The sequence below is a fragment of the Ictalurus punctatus genome, chromosome 20, assembly GCF_001660625.3.
Source record: "Ictalurus punctatus breed USDA103 chromosome 20, Coco_2.0, whole genome shotgun sequence".
Classification (NCBI taxonomy): Eukaryota; Metazoa; Chordata; class Actinopteri; order Siluriformes; family Ictaluridae; genus Ictalurus; species Ictalurus punctatus.
This window is the reverse complement of record NC_030435.2, coordinates 13,766,368-13,786,680: the sequence shown is the minus strand read 5'-3', so window position 1 is coordinate 13,786,680 and position 20,313 is coordinate 13,766,368. Positions and strand designations below refer to the sequence as shown.

Here is a 20,313-nt window from a genome sequence, read left to right as displayed (position 1 = left end):
AAAAACACCATTATTACCTTACAGAGGTACAAGTATTAGAGCACACGTAGGAGACACCTCTGGATAGGCAAGAGGACTAGTTGTGCATGATGGAGTCTTGAAAGCCAGACTACTGTTATTGGTACTTCTTTCCGTATCCAAGAAGCACATATGTTCACAGAAAGAGGTCATCAAGGTTGCAGATGTCCATGGCAAACAAGTGACGATATACCACTTACACACCACTCAATGACCACTCAGCCTGTGGATGTGGGCAGGTTGTCCTGGGAGAAACAACTCCTATCAGGATAGAAATGTTTCATCATAGGATTAAAATGATCAGTCAGAATAACTTTGTATTTATTTGCAGTGACTCTGCCCTCTAAGGCCATGGTTCTCATTCTTTAATCTCTCCCCCACCCACCCACCCAGGGGTTTTACTATCCAAAAACATGTTGATAGGTGGATTGTCTACACTATATTGGACCTAGATGAAAGTGTGTGAATTTGTATGCAAGTGGTGCCCTGCAATGGAATGGTGTCTCAATCAGGGTGTATTTCCGCCTCACATCCAGTGGTCCCTTAATGGGGTCCAGATCCACTGTAACACTGACCAGGATAAAGCGGACACTGGCCAAAGCCATATCTCCCTACAGTTCTCGCCTGGTTTCCTACTGTAGATAAGCAGGGTTGAGCCTGGCCTGGATGGGAGACCTCCTGGGGAAAACTAAGGTTGCTGCTGGAAGTGATATTAGTGAGGCCAGAAGGGGGTGCTCACCCTGTCATCTGTGTGGGTCCCAATGCCCCAGTATAGTGACAGGGACACTATACTGTAAAAACAGCACCAGCTTTCGGATGAGACGTTAAACCGAGGTCCTAACTCTCTGTGGTCATTAAAACTGCCAGGACACTTATTGCAAAAGACTAGTGGTATAACCCTGGTGTCCTGGCAAAATTCCCCCATTTGCCCTTCTCTATCATGGCCCCCTAAAAATCTCCATCCCTGAACTGGCTACATCACTGTTTCCTCTCCACTAATAACTGGTGTGTGGTGAGCATTCTGGCGCAGGATGTATGTAAAGTGCTTTGAGTGTCTAGAAAAGCGCTATATAAATGTAACTGTAAAAGATGAATGAATTAATTATCTTAATTCAACAAATATTCATATATTCAAATGAATTACATGTGAAGTCAATTAACAGATCAGACCCATATTACTAAAGTGTTCATACAAAATGATTTCTGGGGACAGTTTTCTACAAAAATACTAAGATCGTTTTGTAAACTAATGATTACATTATCTGAAACACACAAGGTTATTTATTAAACAGTTTTCCATGCGTTAAGGAGTGAACTCTCCACGTTTGCCAAGGTCTTAAACAAGTTACTTTCCTGTTAACTTCACAACGAAATGATAAGAGTGGTGACATAAGAGGGCAAAAGTGAAAACGGGACCAGGTAAGGAATGCTTTTACAGGAAAGCCGGTTTACCGTGTCCAGACAGGGCAGCTACGTGTTGATGTGTGTCCCAGTGGTGAAATCTCAGATCTTTCAGCCCATCAGATAGTGAGCCCACAGGGATGGTAGTGTCACGGAAAGCTCATCTTGGCACATCTTTTACACACCGAACACAAGCTCTTACATCTTTTCTAGTACCCCCCCCCCCCCCAAGCTTTTCTTGCTCTGGCTGATTATTCAATGATTAGTGGACCTCCAGGGTTAAAACACTGTCCACTTTGTTAGGAACATCTGTACATCTGCACATTCATGCGATTATCTAAATCAGCAAACCATGTGGCAACAGCACAATGCAAAAAAACAAACAAAAAATAAAATAAAATAAATAATGCTGATACAGGTAAAGAGCTTCAGGTAATGTTCACATAAAACATCAGAATGAAGAAAAAGCATGATCTCTGTGACTTTGATCATGGCATGGCTCTTAAGTTTTTTCTAGAGTTTCCCCACTTAACTTTTGTTGCTCTGGAAGATTATTCAATGCTTAGTGGACTTTAAGAGGCAAAACACTGTCCACTTTAATAGGAACACCTGTACATTCATGTGGTTATCTCAGCAGCCAAACCATGTGGTAACAGCACAATGCAAAATAAAAATCATGCAGATACAGAGCTTCAAGAGCTTCAGTTAATGTTCACATAAAACATCAGAATGAAGCAAAAGTGTGATCTCTGTGACTTGGATGTTGGTAAGAACACAAGCTCTTTTCTATAACTTCCCCTTTAGCTTTTGTTGCTCTGGAAGATTTATGTGACAAAAACGTGTTATAGGATGGATCCATTTAAGGTGTACATTTTTAAAAGTTATATTTCAATAAGATATTTGATGCAACCGCCTCCTATTTACACTTGCGGACGATATTAGACCGCGACCGGGGCTGACCCACTCTGTGACACAGTTATGCAACGCGCGTGTTTAAACAATGTGGGTTAAAGACGCGCTTCTAGAAGCACACCTGTTTCTCATTGCTATCTCATTGTATAATGTAATGTGAGAAATAACTGGAAAGCACAAGCGCCCCCCCCCATTTTTTTTTTACTGTAAGGAGTGAAAAGGAAAAAAGAAAATGTTCCAGTCTACCCGACACATTGCGGTCAGTGAAATTTCAGCGTTATAAACACTCCAGAGAAAACACTCCAAAGAGTGAAATGAAAACACAGCCTACCTGTCAGTTCAAATGTTATCTTAAATTTTTTTTTTTTGAAGATTTCCAAGACGAACTTCTTTACAGTAATGACTCCTGGGCTTCTCAGCTCAGCCTCCAGTATGGTCTGACACACTACACTGGCTTTCGTTCACTGTTTCCTCACACTGTTGCCCTGAATCTCCAGCGCGAGCGATGACCTCAATTCAAACTCCACCAGCCAAGTCTCTCCTCGACCAATTAGATTGGCTCCGAAAATTGCGTTTCCAATGAAAGTAGGCGGGCACAACGATGCTTACGCGGCTATTGGCTAAAAGCACCGTCAGTCTATTTATATAAGGGCAGGCCTAGGCCTCACGTGGAAACCCATGGCCATTGATGGAGTGCTGCTTGCGTGGGCAAATCAGTAATGAGGAGCTGAGAGAGTAAACGGAGCGGTGGCGGGGAAAGAGAGCGGTTGGTCCAGAGAAGCCCAACACAACGTGTGTTATACAAACAGTTATACAATGTGTGTTAGCGTGTGTAAAGTCAATGTGGTCGCCTTATACTAGAACCTCATGAGACCAGTCATATGATCACTGTGAAATAGTTGTCTTTTTTCAGGCAAGGACATCCTTGACTTAGGTAATGAATATTACGTCATCGTTGGTAACGTTAACATGTCCTTAATATGTATAAGATTTTATACACTATTTATTATATTATATGAAATCTTATATTAGAAGTAATAGATATTATATCTATTGCAGTCTGACCCAAATACACAGATACCTTCAGTTATTACATTAGGTTTGAAATTCTAATAGTGGTTTATGAAAATGTGGGGTCTGCCATTTTAATGTTATTTTTAATCAGTGTGTGATTACTATTAAATACTATTTATATAGCTGTTAACAGCCTCCACTCTTCTGGGAAGGCTTTACACTAGATTTTAGACCATGTATGTAGCAATTAGTGATGTCGTTCATGAACGATTCGTTCATTATGAACGAATCTTTAATATGACTTAGGAACAACGAGTTGTCTCAGAGAGTGATCCGATCATTTTTGACCTCGCATGCACTGTAACATCCCCATAGGCTCTGTAGGTGAAACAGAAATGATTAGTTCACTCTTGAGTCTTTGGGTTCGAGTCGTTCGTTCTTCCGGTGACCACCGCATAGGCAGTGCACCATGCAATACTGGAAACAGGATGAATGAACTACTCAAACCCGAAGATTCGAGACATGAACTAATCATTTCTGTTTCCGGGGAACAGACATGACAAATGTGACATGATGCTGATACCAGAAGTGCTGGTTTGAATATTTCATAACCTGCTGATCTCATGGGAATCAATTTAACACACAACAGTCTCTAGAGTTTACACAAAATGGTATGTTAACCAAAAAACATTAAGTGAGCAACAGTTCTGTGGGTGAAAACACCTTCAAAGGAAAATGTCCAGATTGTTTCGAGCTGGTAGGAAGGATATAGTAACTCATATAATCACTCTTTGCAGCTTTGGTGATCAGCTACAACAGATCACATTGGGTTCCACTCCTGTCAGCCAATTACAGGAATCTGAGGCCTTCATGGGCTCACCAAAAACTGGACAGTTGAAGATTAGAAAAAATATCACAGGTGTTTTCCAGTCTTCAACTGTACAGAGGAAAAAAGTTTTACAGTGTAGGGTTCATATTAATGAAGTAGTAAGAAGAACTATGACTTATTCTTACTTGAGACACTAACAAACCAGCACTGCAGTTAGATACAGCTCAGATATATATCTACACTTCTGGAGTGTTTACCTACAGCCTTCTTTAACCACCTGTTCCTCATTAAGGCTTTTTAACATGCAAAATGCAGCGTAAACAAGTATATGAGAGAAGTAGGCCTCTCTCCCTCTCTCCTAGGTTATTATTTTTATTGAATTTATGCTACACCCTAATGCATGGTCCAGTGGTTACTTATGGGTATCAATCAAACCTACACCAATTCCTATAATGTTTAGGACAATGTTCCTTTGGAAGAATATTGTATTTGTTCCTTGGTCTAGAATGAATGGACACATAAAAACATTACTCTATTGGCCTAATAGTTTCTCCTGTATTTGGTCCGATTAAATTAACATGAGATATGACTCAAAACAAACAAACCAAAAAAAAAGCTTTGTGTAATTTCCACCAGTTGTTCTGCAGTTATTTTGTTGATCACTTTGTCTGTAAATGAATTCTGCCATTTGCACTTTGAAAATGTTTAAAGGAGGAGAGACAAACTGCATATGCTTTGCTTTTTGAATTTAAACAAGCTAGGTTGTTGAGTTCATTGACTATAAACCATTCACTGTTCTTAGAGTCTTCCATCCTGGAGCACACTGCCATCTACTGTGCCTGGGTATATCACAGTAGTCTGTCTTATAACTGTCCTAATGAACCACTGTTACAATTAGTCATTTACAGTTTTTCTGCAAATCCTTAATTAAACATTTGTATGTTTGTTAGTGAGGATACCAATGATTGCTGTTTGAAGTCACATGATCTAGATCGAAGGTGCTCTCACAATTGAGGAGAGCTGATATAGCTTTTATTCAGGAGACTCACCTTCCTGAAAAGAAGAACAGAAAACTGAAGAGAGAATAAGTAGGCCATGTGTTTTACTCATCGTATTCTTCCAATGGTCGAGGTGTAGCATTGTTAATCTACAAAAAACTACCATTTAATTTGATTACGACACACTGACAATACATGATATGTAATTATTGAATGTGAATTGAACAGAGAACATATAACCCTGGTAAATGTTTATGGACCAAGCCATGATGACCCAACGTTCTTTAGTAAGTTACTGTTACACTTAGCAGCTATCGAGGGCAAGTGTATAATTGGAGGTGACTTCAGACTATTCTTGGATCCCTTTAAGGATAGGTCCTCGAAAAAACCACACTGTAAAATATTTCCAGACATCCACAAGATTTAACAAGATTTTATTTATTTATTTATTTATTTATTTATTTATTTATTTTAAAAAACATTAAAATACCGTATTTAGTGTTTTACTTTAATATCACATTAAGCTGGACCATCTGCTGTCATATGATAGCAAATTACTGTGAAATATTTTTTTTCAAAATCAAACTGAATTGAGGGATAGTGGGCAACTGAATGGATAATGGTTAAAAACATTTTCAGATTGCTAGTCACTACTAGTAAGTAATTGTTCTCCGTCTTCAAAATAATTTATCTTTCAACAAATATTATTTTAATCTTTCAACCTTAACTGACATTATTATTATTATTATTATTATTATTATTATTATTATAACTTTACAACACCAAAAAGTCCATATACTATTATTCTGACTGTATGCTCTCTTTGATCCCCAACAGCTCTCTACATCCACAGTTCTAAAGCACTGCTACTACTATAGCTGCTGGGATTAAAGTAAGACGTAAATAAGTTAGTAGCTATAGTTAAAGCAAATATGGCTTCATAATCAGTTATTTTAGGGAATACATTTACATTTATTCATTTAGCAGACGCTTTTATCCAAAGCGACTTACAAATGAGAATATACAAGCAAATGTATTTTATCAAGGGAGCTGGCTAGTTAGCAAGTTGTTTCATAGAGTGAAAATCCCTCACATTTGTGGTGAAAGCAGACGAAAATGACATTAAAAACCTTTTCTAAAAACAGTTATTAATGATGAATTATGTTTTTGTGATCAAGTGTTGTTCTCTAACATTCTCTAACATAGCTTGCAAATATTTTGTGAATGAATCAGTGTTTTGTGTGAATGAAAACAAAAGATCTGAGTCAATGGGATGAAATGTAATTCCCACCACTACTTGCAAGCTATGCAACTAGCAGTCAGGTTTGAAGAAAGAGCAGAATATCACAGGGTATTATATTTATCTTATAAACACCTAAGGCAATTCTAAGGGGTTCTAATTCCTGTTCCTGGACATTTGCCTTCATGCAGAGTTCAGTTCCAACCCTGAGCCAACAAAAGGTTGATCTCCAGGAACAGAAATGAGCACCCCGACCCAAGTTATTTCAATAATTGCACATGTAGTTGTGGTCAACAAATGTGGAATAGCTTCATAGATTATAGTAAAATAATTAGTACAAGTATGTTTGTAATCAGTATGTTTGAGCCAATCAGAACGTAGAATTCAACAGTACTCTAAAATAAATCCTGATATACTGCTTTTGCAAATGTATTACAAATGTAGCGAATCTAGGCAAACACTCGGACTTTAAAATTGACTTTATTTGTTTTGTCTTGTCTTCATAGGTGCTTCCTGGGCATCAACCCTGACACAAGATCAAAATCCAAGAAGTGGGGAGGCATCAATCAGCAAGTTTGTTCTCTGCGGAGAAATCTCATGGAGACTGTGTGCTATGTGTGTGTAATCTACTCATAAAACCTGTGCACATTCACAAGGTAAAACGCACACACTCACAAGTCAACCTACACTCCCGATCAAACGTTTGGAGATACGTGACTGAAATGTTTCCCATGATCTTAAAAACCTTTTAACCTAAAGGTGTATGAATAAATGTTTGAAATCCATGTTGAAGACAAAAATATAATTGTGCCAACATTCATTTCTTTCATTAGAAAACATTTTTGTAACATCATAAGTTACAATTTTTAAAAAAAATTTTTAAAAATGGATTACTTGGAGCAAAATATTACCAAAAAAAAACAGCCAATAAGTGTCCAGCATAGGTGGGAACTCCTTTAATACTGTTTAAAATGCATCTCAGGGGGATTCCTCAAGAAATCGGTTGAGAAAATTCCAAGAATACTGGAAATTTCTGGAAATTTTAGACAAAAAGGGTATTTACTTTGAAGATGCTGAAATATTGATTTATTTAGCATTTTTTATGACAACGTAATTCCCATAATTCCATTTGTATTATTTCAGTTTTGATGATACTTTCACATAGGTCCAGTTGGTGTTGGATAACTTTTTTTGCTTCAATAAATAACATTATCATTTAAAAGCTGTATTTTGTGTTTACTCAGGTTGCCTCTGTTTTATCTTAGATTTTGTTTTCATTTCTGAAACAATTTAGTACAAACAATATGTGCAATATTTTGTATTATTCTACACATTTCATTGGTTGGTGCTTTAGGCTGGAGATATTACGTGAACAGTATATAAACTTTATTTGAACTTTAGCAGTGATTTTTATTCCATAAGTAATGAATACACTAAGTAGTGCTGTGACAAATAATGAAACAGCCACTACCACCCCAAAGTTGATTATTTTCCAAGAACACCACATCCCAAAGTATTTTATTCCTTTGACTGCAGTAATTTGCAAATAAAAACATTTTTTTTTTTGTTTGTTTATTACATTTAATATTAGTAAAACAAATTCGTTCCTATGATCATTTATGGTATAGCAGCTAAAACAGTGAATGTTACACTGCATTTTACTTTCATGAGTGCCGAACTAAAATCAGTCACAGCCCTAAGCCATACATGGAGGCAAGACTATAATTGGAAAAGGGCCTTAAACTTTCAGTAAATTTCACTGCCATGTTTTGGAAAAAGCATCATGTGCTGATATTTTTGTTCACCCTACCCTTTGTGTATAATATTTCATATTCATTCACTGAGTGATTCTTCTCCATGGATTCTTAAATTACAAGTTCATTATATGAACGGGCTTGCCAGGCTTTTCCTCAGGATTTTATATTGGAGGTATGTGGAAAACACATCTTTAGCAATGTCTACAAAAGGCATGAAATAATCCTTAAAAACACTGCCAGATTGTTTATTTTCTTCTTCTTTAAGTTGCTCAATCTCCAGTTCTAGCATCTGGGCTTTCTCTTTAAACCCTTTTGTCATGAGTTCTTCATGTTCAGCCAGTTTGCTCTCCAGCGCTCTGTCCCGCTCTTGCTGTTGCTGAAGTTTTTCCTCCTCAAACTTCCTCTCCAGCTGCTGCAACCTTTGCACATGGTTCTCTCTTTCCTCCTGCATCAGTTGTTCCATCTCCAGCTTTTTCTTCTGTGCTACTTTACACTGCTGCTCTAGCAGAGTTGCTTGTTCTTTCTCCTCTGTGCATCATCACCCATCACCAGGGAACAAAGGGGGAGAAAGTGTAAAGAATGGAACATATAGAAAAGGATATTTTCTCAGCCTACAATCGTCTTAAGTACTGCAAAAGTTAAGTCAATGTAATACAATGTTATAGTTAACTTAGAATATTTATCTAATATTTAAATATATATATATATATATATATATAATAATAGCCAAACTGGTAAGGTGTTTTTGTTCAAGCCTTCAGTCAACCTTAAATGGTCAGTCTAACTAGTAAGATGCTTTAAACTTTCTGTGAACTGCCCTGGCACTTAAACATTTTACTTGATTTATTTGGAAAATTAATTTACTTGTTTTTGAAGTATTTATTTTGTTTTTATTTATTTACTTATCTATTTATTTTAAATAATGTTTCATTTCTGTGGAAAAACAGTCAGCCAGTACGCACAGCACAAGATTAGTCAGAGCATACCCTGCCATATTTAGTAGTTGTCCATAAAACAATTTAAGAATATATTTAAGAACATAGTCATTCTAATTTCATGTCAACCTCCAAGATATGTAATCTGCAGGGGGCTTCCCCAGTATTCTTCCAATAATATTCACACTATTTGAATATATCATGCTATTGATTATATGCTTATGCTCAGCTTACCTTGAATCTTTTTCTCACATTCAGTCAGTTGTTCATCAGTCTGGAGAATTAATTTTGCCTCCATACTTTTCTCACTCAGAAACCTCTCCAACACCACCTCAGCCTTCACACAGAAAACACTCACATATAGTCAAATAGTGACGCAGTCCTGTATTAGAGGGGAACTGGATCCCTCTTTTGATTTTAGGTTTTTCTTTTTTCTATTTGTATTAGAACAGCAAGGCCAGTTCTTTTTATTTTGCTATACACTGAAGACATTTGGAATTGAGATTTAAAAAATTTATATAAGACGATACATCAGAATTTCAGCCTTCTTTTCCTGATCTATAAATCTAGAAATGTTAAACAACTTATAACATGGCACCTTTTGGTGGTAGACCACCAAATCTTTAGGTAAACAAAAGTATAAGAACATAGTAAGTACAGGAATAGATAGTTTTCATAAATAGTACTTAATATTTGCATATTAATATATCCTTTCAGAAGGATAATGCACCCTGAAACACTGCAAAATTGTTTGATTGGATTGAGATCTGGGGAATTTGGAGGCCAAGCCAACACCATGAACTCTTTGTCATGTTCCTCAAACCATTCCTGAACAATTTTTGCAGTGCGGCAGGGCACATTATGCTTCTGAAACAGGCTACTGCCATTAGAGAATTCTGCTGCCATTAAGGGGTGTACTTGGTCTGCAACAATGTTTAAGTAGGTGGTACATGTCAAACTAACAGCCACATAAATGCCAGGTCCCAAGGTTTCTCAGCAGGACATCACACTGTCTCCGCCACCTTGCCTTCTTCCCATAGTGCATCCTGGTGCCAGCTCTTCCCAAGGTAAGCGACATGCACCCAACCATCCACATTATGTAAAAGAAAACATGATTCATCAGACCAGGCCAATTTCTTTGCTCCATGTCCAGTTTTGATGCTCATGTGCCCATTGTTGGTGTTTTCAGAGGTGGACAGGGGTCAGTATGGACACTCTGACCTATATGCACTGTGTGCTCTCACACCTTTCTCTCAGAGCCAGCATTAACTTTTTCAGCAATTTGTTCTAAAGTAACTCTTCTGGGGGATCAGACCAGATGGGATAACCTTCGCTCCCTATGTGAATGAGCCTTGGGCACCCATGAACCTATCACTGGTTCACCAGTTGTCCTTCCTTGGACCACTTTTTTGTCCTAACCACTGCATACAAGGAACACCCCACAAGACCTGCCGTTTTGGAGATGCTCTGACTGTTCACGTGCTGCCTATTCACGTCACCTGTCACTGATTTTAATGTTATGGCTTTTGGTGTATATACAGGCTCCTCCAAAACTATTGGAACAGCAAGGCCAAATCGATTGTCTGTGCTATACATCATAGACATATGGGTTTGAGATCAAAAGATGGATATGAGACGAGAGTTTAGTGTATCAGTTTTTCTTTCCTGGTATTTACATCTAGATGCATTAAACAACATAACATAGAATCTCCTATCAGACCACACCAATTTTTAGGTGAGCAAAAGTATAGGAACAGACAACACTCTTGAAGTCAATTCAAGTAACACTTAATATTTGGTTGCATATCCCGTGTATGCAATAACTGCATCAAGCCTGCAACTCATTGACACCAAATTGTGATGCTTTTCCAAGCTTTTACCACAGTCTCTTTAAGTTGTTTTGTTTCGGGGGTTTCTCCCTTCAGTCTCCTCTTCAGGTGGTGAAATGCTTGCTCAATTAGGTTAAGGTCTGGTAATTAATTTGGCCAGTCTAAAACCTTCCACTTTTCCCCCTTTGTTGAGTTGGCAGTGTGTTTTGAATCATTGTCTTGCTGCATGATAAAGTTCCTCCTGATTTAGTTGGATACATTTCTCTGTAAATTGGCAGACAAAATGTTCCTGTAGACTTATGAATTCATTCTGGTGCTACCTTCATGAGTTACATCACCAATGTAGATCAGTGAGCCTGTTCCAGAAGCAACCATGCAAGCCCAAGCCATGACACCACCTCCACCAAGTTTCACAGATGAATTTGTATGTTATGGATCATGAATAGATCTTTTCTTTCCCCACATTTTGGCCTTTCCATCACTTTGGTAGAGCTTAATCTTGGTTCCAGAAGTTTTGTGGCTCGTCTCTGTATTTATTTACGAATTCCAATCTGGCTTTCTGATTCTTACTGCTGAGTGGTTTGCATCTTGTAGTATGGCCTCTATATTTCAGCTCTCAAAGTCTTCCTTAAATGGTGGATTGTGAGACTTTCACCCCTGTCATGTGGAGGTTGTTGATGTCACTGGCTGTTGTTTTTAGTGTTTTTGTTCACAGCTTTCACAATGTTTGTCATGAGCTGTTTTCCTTGGTTGGTCTGTTCAAGGTCAGGTTGTTAGTACACCAGTGATTTCTTTCTATTTCAGGACAGTCAAAATTGTTGTATTGGCTATGCCCAATGCTTATGCAACAGTTCTGATAGATTTTCCCTCTTTACTCAGCTTAAAAATGGCTTGCTTTACTCCCAAAGACAGCTCTTTGATCTTCATATTGGCTTTTCCTTTTTGACATGCAGTCTTCACAGGTGAAACTGAAGGCTAAAACCAAGAGTACATGTTCAGAGCTATTTATTGTTTAAACAAACAATCTAACAGGACATACCTGGGTAACAAGAAACAATTGTCAGTCACGTGTTCTAATATTTTTGCTCACCAAAAAATTGGGTGATGTTCTGTCATTTATCATTGCTCTCTCTCTCTCTGTCTCTCTTATATAAATAATATATGACACCCTTGGTAGATATGAGCAATGGCAAAGGCAAACAAAAGGCTGTGAAAATTTGTCTTTATTGCTTAACCTTTTCATCTTTTGTTAAAAAAACACACAAAAATACTCTGCTCTCCTGGATATGAAACAATTACAAACAAATCACAGGTTTATCGAAAATAAATCTTTGTTAAATATAGGTGTGCAACAATTATTGACACCCTTTTAGTCAATACGTTGTGCTACCTCCCTTTGCCAAGATAACAGCTCTGAGTCTTCTCCTATAATGCCTGATAAGGTTGAAGAATACATGGTAAGGGAACTGAAACCATTCCTCCACACAGAATCTCTTCAGATTTCGAGGTGGACTCTCCTCTTCAGTTCACCCCACAGGTTTTCTATGGGTTTCATGTCAGGAGACTGGAATGGCCATGGCAGGATCTTGATTTTGTGGTCAGTAAACCATTTTTGTGTTTATTTTGATGTATGTTTTGGATCATTGTCCTGCTGGAAGATCCAAAAATGCCCCATTTTAAGCTTTCTGGCAGACAGGTTTTCATTTAATATCTGTTGATATTTGATCCGAGTCCATGATGCCCTGTTTCCTAACAAAATGTCCAGGTCCTCTGACAAGAAAACAGTCCCAAAATATTAAAGAGCCACCACCATATTTAAATGAGGGCATGAGGTACTTTTCCATATGGCTACCTCTGTGTGCGCTAAAACCACTTTTGGTGTTTATTGCCAAAAAGCTCTATTTTGGTTTCATCTGACCACAGAACCTGATCCCATTTGAAGTTCCAGTAGTGTCTGGCAAACTGAAGACGCTTGAGTTTGTTTTTGGATGAGAGTGGAGGCTCTTTTCTACAGTTCTCGAGTATGAAGGTTCACTACTGTGAGTTTTTCCATTTGGATATAATGGCTCTCACTGTGGTTCTTTGGAGCCCCAGAGCCTTTGAAATAGCTTTGTAACCCTTCCCAGACTGATGTATTTCAATCACCTTCTTCCTTATTTCGGGACTATCTTTCAACTTTGGCATAGTGTTACTGGATAAGACCTTTTAACCTAACTTCATGCTGTTGAAAAAGTTCTATTTAAGTGTTGATTTGATTGAACAGGGTTTTCAGTAATTAGGCCTTGTTGCAGTTAGTCCTGCTGAACCCAATTATGAATGCAGTTTCATAGATTTGGGGAATTAGTAAATACTTGGGCATATACATTTTCACACAGGCCCAGGTGGTATTGGATAACTTTCTATGTATATTATATGATAACATTATCATTTAAAAACTGTATTTTGTGTTTACTCAGGTTGCCTTTGTTTTGACTTAGAGTTTGTTTTAATTTCTGAAACAGTTCAGTATGAGATACACCAAAACAGAAAAAATCAGGATGGGGCATAGGTTTTCACAGCACTGTATATCTGACTTCACTGCAGTAATCCAGTTGTGTCTTTTGTAATCAATACACTAACAATAAACAAATTTCTGAACATCCAGCAATTGAACAGGATGGTCCTAATTTTAATTTGGACATCCTCTCATTAAATCAACCTACCAGCCACATAACAATATGCACACAGAGTATGGTTCCTCACTATTTTCCTCACTATGTTTTTTTTTTTTTTTTTTTAATGACGTTAACTGTGAATGTGAATATATTAGTTTATAATGGCCTATAATTGTTTAGATCAGTGTTTCTTACCTGGATTCCCTTGTTGGGTTGGCTGTGGTACTGGGTAATGACGTTGTCTCTTTGTGTGCAATAGAGCTTATATCCTCCAGGCTTTGCATACTCCCCCCTCTGCACGCGCACGTTCATCTCCTCAAATAGATCAGACAGAATCTGCTGGCACTTCTGTTCTGATGCCTCCATGTTCTGAGCAATTAGCTCAACATAGTGCTTATTTACTGCCTCCTGAAATTACAGTAGATACACACACATTCTGAATGCACACACAAATTGTGTGTGTGTATGTATGTGTGTGTATATATATATATATATATATATATATATATATATATATATATATATATATATATATATATATATATATATATATATATATATATATATATATATATATATATATATATATAAAATATAAAAATAGTGTGTGTATATGTATGTATAAGCTGGAAAGTGTGTGTGTTTGTGTCTAAAACTTACCATCAGTTTCTTGAAGTATTCCTGTTCTTCATCTTTAAAGGAGTGCTTTATAAATTCAGTGTTTGCCATTTTGCTGATCTTCTTGTGTTCAGCGGAAAGTTTATTCAAATCGACTGGAAACAAACTCTTCACCTGCATTAGCATATTAACATTTGAATTAGGATTAGATTTTGTGGCATTTTTAGGAGTAGGCTTTGGATTAGGGTCATGCTAGTATTTTATAAATACATTGTTTTCTTGACATATAGTGGTTGCAAAATTATCCAAACCCAATTTAATTCCCAAATTATCCGACCCAAATTTATTGCAAACTTCTGTTCTCTTACAGTGAATTCATTATTGGTCAGCATGTATTTCAAAGAAAAGAAAGAAATACTTGGTGTTCCAACTAGCATTGGTTCAAGTCAAAGTTAAGAAACTGCTTAAATCTGTTTAAGTGTCATTTGTAATTCAGGTGTATCCAATGACTTTTAAGGGTTTGAATACTTTTGAAAGGAACTGTAGATAACTTGACCAGATAAATGTTTTGTAAAAAATAATAATTTTTAGTAAAATATTTGCATGAAGATACAGCCCATTACCCTGTTCCATGGTCAGTCTATCTCACGTGGTCCAAAAATTGTAAAGTTGGTTGCTTGAGCATTTTTTTTTATTTTTCAAAATTCTTTTTGAGTGATTATCTTGATGTGTTGGCATTACAAAATCACCAGTTTTTTAACATTTTATTTTATTTTACTTGGTTTAACCATGGCAGCCATCTTTGTGACATGGCACATAAATTATGGTTATACAGCAGTTTTTAAGGAAACCTCAATATCTCGGCTCAGGATGGTCCTAGCTCTTTGGTACATGTACATATATAACATTTGGCAAATTATTGTTCCTTAAACTTAGAACTTCAGTCCAAATTTAATGCTCAAGATTGCTCACACTTACACTTTTAGGGTCAGTTTATGATTTTTAGGGGGTACCTGGGTAAGTATAGTGTGCATGCAAACCATACAGGACATGAAGCTGTGGTGTTGTTTCTCTTGTGATAAAAGCAGTAAGTGACTTCTGAGCTGTAGTCACTTACTGCTTTTTTTCACAAGAGAAACAACACCACAGCTCTGTTTATGACACTGTTCATTTGTAAAACATCCAACTAAACACTGTAATTTCATATTTGGATCAAATCTGTTCACGCATACGAACTATACACCTGTACCAACATGATCGATTAGGCTTATTTTAATCTGGCCCTTGAGGCTCACTGTCCTGCAGAGTTTAGCTCCAACCCAAATCAAACACACCTGAACAAGCTAACCAAGGTCTTCAGGTTTACTAGAAAATGACAAGCAGGTGAGTTTGGAAGTTGGAGCTAAACTCTGGAGACTTGAAGAACCCTGTGATCAGTCATGCCTGACTGTTGCCAATGTCAAATGTAGTAACATTTTTTACCTCACTGACAAGCATAATTTATTGTATGTCAAACATAATCATACTTACTGTAAAATACTGTTCATTTTTATTATTTACTATGCTTATATTCTCAAAATGCATAAATAAAGTAGGTTTTCCCCCAGATTTCTACTAACCGTAGCTCTGCAACCAGTGGAATCCCAAACTCATTTTTACAGCAGAATACTACTATAGAGGACTCATTTCCGTGAAATTTTTAGGTTCGTATCTGGTCCCCCACCAGAGATATTCAACTCGAAATTAAAGGGAATTTTAAAAAAACAAATTGCAACTTCTTGACCACATACTGTAAAAAAGTAAGCGAAGTCTCAAACCTAAAATGTTTTGCATGCACACTATACATACCTAGGTACCCTCTAAAAAATTAAGACTGGGTCTCAAACTGTTCCCATTATAAAGTGTCCCTAAATTTGGGACTGCGAGCAATCTTGAGCATTACATTTGGACTGAAGTTCTAAGTCTAAGGAACAAGAATGTACATGTACCTTGGAATGTGCGCTAGAGATCCGTTCTTGTTCCAAGGTATTAGGATGATCCTAGGACCGAGTCGAGATATTGAGGTTTCTGTAAACAGCTGTATATCCAAAATCTGTTGTGTGCCATGACCCACAAAAAGAAGGGATGGAAAATTCTCAAATTGTTTTTTCTTATTTATTTATTATTTAAAAAAAAAATAAAAAATGTATATATTACTTGCACAGTTATTATTTTTGTTTGTACCTGCTGCCAGTGTTTTCTAATAAAATTTAGTTCATTCTATTTCCCAAAATATAAACTAGTAGAATAATTAAAACCTCTGTAACCCAAACCAGACTGCTGTAAATGCACTGCACAGTGCTGCATGTTCAAGTTAGTGGACACGCTTTGTTTGTCCCACAAGCTTCATATCTGACTGTTTTGTTTTCTGAAAATAAAACCTCTAACTTGCACGTTTTGTTGTGTCCAATGATGCACGCCTCTTCCTGGTATGCGTTCTTATAAAAGTGCCTCCTATTCATACCTGTATTCATATTTGGTTACATCCTCCATGTGAGTGTTACCTGTTCCATCCCACTTGTGTACAGTTCAAGCCCCTCCTGCACAGCTGCCTCATTTTCAATCCTCGCCATTACAACCACAGCATTCTCCAGACAAGGGACTTTCCCACTAGAGATTGTCTCTACATACGACTGCACTAGGTGACCAAACACTGTCAACAAAAACACACACACACACACACACACACACACACACACACACACACACAGTTACAGTGCAGAGAGTAACAGATCTACATTTTGAATCACTAGTGAAAATGTTTATACGGATGCTAAATATTAAAAGAAGAAATAATTTAGTGCTCACTCCTCCCTGTGACTCTGTATCCTCCTGTAACTGTTTTAACTTTGCTTGCAGTAAAGACGTAGTCACAAAAATGCTGTGTAACATTGAGAAATTTGGGCCAAATTTCACTCTCATGCAGGCTCTCGAGCTGAACCATTTTGTCCTGTGAGGCAGGAAACGGGAAAACAAAGCACTTCCGGGTTGGAAAATAGTTTCGAATACACTGCCTTGGAAGATTGTAGTTCGTGGTCTTCATACTAAGACCTGCAGTGCAGAAAAAATATCAGTTAACATCAACACAGATCACAAACATTCACACTGAGTGCAATTTAGTGTACTCAATCCACCAGCCAGCTTGTTTTAGGGGGTGGGAGGAAACCCAAGCAAACACAAGCAGAATGCACAAAACTCAAAGACCTGAGCTCAGAATTAAACTAGGAACTATGTGGTTGCGAGGGAGAAATATCACCCACTGCAACACCTATAAACCTTAAATGGACCTACATTTTCAGTCCAAAACTGAAGAACATTAAAGCAATAGAACAACTATCTCTAATCTAAAACTATTAAAGGCACTGGAAAAGTGACATTTGGTTTGTCCCTCTGGGGAACCCTTACGGGTTACATATAGAACCCTAAAACAGAGTGTTGACCCCCCTTGTTTCTTGTATGTTGCTTATAGTAGACTTCAATAAGAAATGCAAGCCTGGATTGGTCATCAGAAGGTTTGGGAGAAATTCCAGTGGCTTGGCCTGCCTTGCGTATGATTTTGGCCTGCTTGGGTTTTTTTGTTCGTTTTGTTTTTAACCTGCAATGCTGCCAAGTGGCCGGCGATATCTGCAGTTCCTAGAAATGATGGTCCATATACAGTAGTCACACACGACTGGTCAGGTGGAACAGAGTGAAAGCACTTCAAAACAAAAAGCCCTCCCAAGAGGATGCTGCACAATGTTGTCTAATCTGCAAACACAGCTAACATTATCTAATGAGGTCATATTAACCACAATATCACAATCTAGCAAATAAAGCTGTAACTGGCTGCCTAACTGAAGTTACTGGACAGTACAGTTGAACAAATGTGTGTTTGAAATTCAGTGGATATTTTTCAAGCCTGTATTTAAGAAACCTATAAAGATGACACCCTTGCATAAGCCTTGGGCTATGTAGTTAGCAACTATAACTTAAAGTAAACTGAAAGTAATAGTCAGTATTGATAATTGGTGACTAGCTAGCTAGCTCTGACAGGTCAGCTTACACTACACAATCATCCAAGAACTGGGAGTAAAATTACAGGTACAGGGCAGACAGAAAATTCTGGCAACTACAACCATGTCATTAGATATTTGCATGAATGAGCAGATGTACAAAGGTTCCTAATAAAGTGGTCAGTGAGTGTACATTACAGTCGGTGGTCAGATGTTGTGTATGGATGTGGTGGCCTGGGTGCGTGTGAGACTCCCGGCCTAAATTTCTGTCCCAGTTCATCCCTGTAGAAATGTCATTTATACCTTTCTTCAGCTGCAGGGCAAAATCCAGGTACTCATTTTCGGTCACTTGACCCTTTTCATCAATCACCAGCTCCAGTGAAAAATCACGCACCGCCCAGATAAAGTTAGGAAAAAACTGAACAAACTGAGCGTCTTCTTCTTCCTCCTTCTCCTCAGCTGCTCGGGATGCAGGTGATTTGATCTTAATCTGCTCTGCAAGCTCAGTGACATAGCTGCAGCATGCTAAGGAATCATGACTGGATGAGAAATATCTGTGTATTTAGTACTGACTAAAGGACTGTCTATATATGTTAGTGCAGTACAATGAAGGATACTGTAGTTGTTCCACTGCTGTGTTGTCGATGGTCCCACGGCTGTTGTAGACCAGAGTGCTGCTGAGAAGAACAGCTAGACAGAAGATCCAAGCATCATTTGTAGAGTCTCCCTAAAAAAATATAAACATTATATATATTACAGTTATATGTTCTCAAAAGTGTATAACAGACTTTGTTATACTAAACTATGTTCATGCAGACCTTTTGAGGTTTACAGTATCTCACAAAAGTGAGTACATTCCTCACATTTTTGTAAATATTTGATTTGATTGTTGCCATCGGTGTAGACATTAATGGCTATGTGTTGAGTTATTTTGAGGGGACAGCAAATTTACACTGTTATACGAGCTGTACACTCACTACTTTACATTGTAGCAAAGTGTCATTTCTTCAGTGTTGTCACTGTGTGTCACTTAATGTCTACACCGATGGCAACAATCAAATCAAATATTTACAAAAATGTGAGGAATGTACTCACTTTTGTGAGATACTGTATATCTATGGAAAGAGTAAGACATGCAATTATGCATCTGCTGAATCTATTTTAAAGACTTAATTACAAAGATAGGATAACTTTTATCGATTATAAAATCTTTGCATTTTCCAATGTGTCTCAAGTAAATGTCTTTTTAATTTGCATATTTACAATAACGAATGTTGCACATACTGCGTTACTATGGAGTCCTCACCTTGTCAACATCCCCCAGTCCCTCAGTGTCCAGCAGCACCAGAGTGTGTCCTGTGTTATGGGGGTGTGGCACACACCACATCCAAATACCTTTAGTCTTCGACTCAATGGTGCTGCCCAGAGCAAAGCCTGCAAACAGTCACAATAGTAATCTTCAGTATTATTTGAGAACCAAATAAAGTTTGGTATTCTAGGTATTTTGGGCTGACAGAAGTGTTCACATGTTGCTCATAATGCAGCTTTTGTGCACATAATTCAACTGGTCCAAACCAGTTACAAATTCTATAAGCCATAAGGAAGAAATTGTGTTTTTTCTGATAAAAAATAAAAATTCTGTCACAAAACTGTATTGGGGTAACGGTCTTATCTGTCCAATTCTCAAAAACTAAAAAAAATAAAATAAATCACCCTTCAAGATAAACAGTATTACCAAGTCTATCACAACTGTAAAGTAAAGAAAAATGCCTTTAACAACAAACTCACCAGCTTGTTTTCCTGCCAGCCGGTTCATGAGGTAAGACTTTCCTGTGCGATAGAGTCCCACCACAGACACCACCACCACTGGCTGGTTAATCCTGTACAGGTACTCAATGGCTGCATCACTCACACGCAGTGAACCATTCACATTTTCCACCAAACAAATAGGCTCTGGCATTGGGCTGCACATGGTTATCTCCAGCCCTGTCATGAAAACACATGCTCAGTGTGACAGTCTGTTTGCAGTGGGATTGACAATCAATCTTGAAGCAATAGCAATAATTTCCTGAATGAT

The 20,313-nt window shown here is 37.6% G+C and overlaps 2 protein-coding genes across 11 annotated transcripts in view; both read right to left on the bottom strand.

The window, feature by feature from the left end:
- per2 (period circadian clock 2) overlaps positions 1 to 2,836 on the bottom strand; it is a 59,631-nt gene extending 56,795 nt beyond the window's left edge. For 3 of the 6 annotated variants that reach the window (XM_047162536.2, XM_017495436.3, XM_017495437.3), the window contains exons 1-2: positions 2,663 to 2,835; positions 18 to 279 (exon numbers count right to left, since the gene is read on the bottom strand). The gene's annotated coding sequence lies outside the window, so the exon portion shown is untranslated. Of the gene's footprint in view, positions 1 to 17; positions 280 to 2,662 lie in introns of all 6 variants that reach the window. The other 3 variants (XM_017495435.3, XM_053673631.1, XM_053673630.1) reach the window with 2 other exon arrangements.
- A 4,363-nt stretch (positions 2,837 to 7,199) lies between these two features.
- Positions 7,200 to 20,313, bottom strand: part of LOC108280461 (guanylate-binding protein 1) — a 15,689-nt gene continuing 2,575 nt past the window's right edge. For 4 of the 5 annotated variants that reach the window (XM_017495444.3, XM_053673632.1, XM_017495443.3 and 1 more), the window contains 10 exons: positions 20,025 to 20,222; positions 19,543 to 19,670; positions 18,854 to 18,963; positions 18,540 to 18,751; positions 17,053 to 17,295; positions 16,749 to 16,897; positions 14,248 to 14,379; positions 13,783 to 13,995; positions 9,339 to 9,441; positions 7,200 to 8,697 (listed from right to left, as the gene is read on the bottom strand). In XM_017495444.3, the coding sequence (XP_017350933.1) occupies positions 8,294 to 8,697; positions 9,339 to 9,441; positions 13,783 to 13,995; positions 14,248 to 14,379; positions 16,749 to 16,897; positions 17,053 to 17,295; positions 18,540 to 18,751; positions 18,854 to 18,963; positions 19,543 to 19,670; positions 20,025 to 20,208 (1,878 nt within the window). In that variant the 5' untranslated portion in view covers positions 20,209 to 20,222 and the 3' untranslated portion in view covers positions 7,200 to 8,293. The remainder of the gene's footprint in view (positions 8,698 to 9,338; positions 9,442 to 13,782; positions 13,996 to 14,247; positions 14,380 to 16,748; positions 16,898 to 17,052; positions 17,296 to 18,539; positions 18,752 to 18,853; positions 18,964 to 19,542; positions 19,671 to 20,024; positions 20,223 to 20,313) is intronic. The other variant, XM_047162541.2, reaches the window with a different exon arrangement.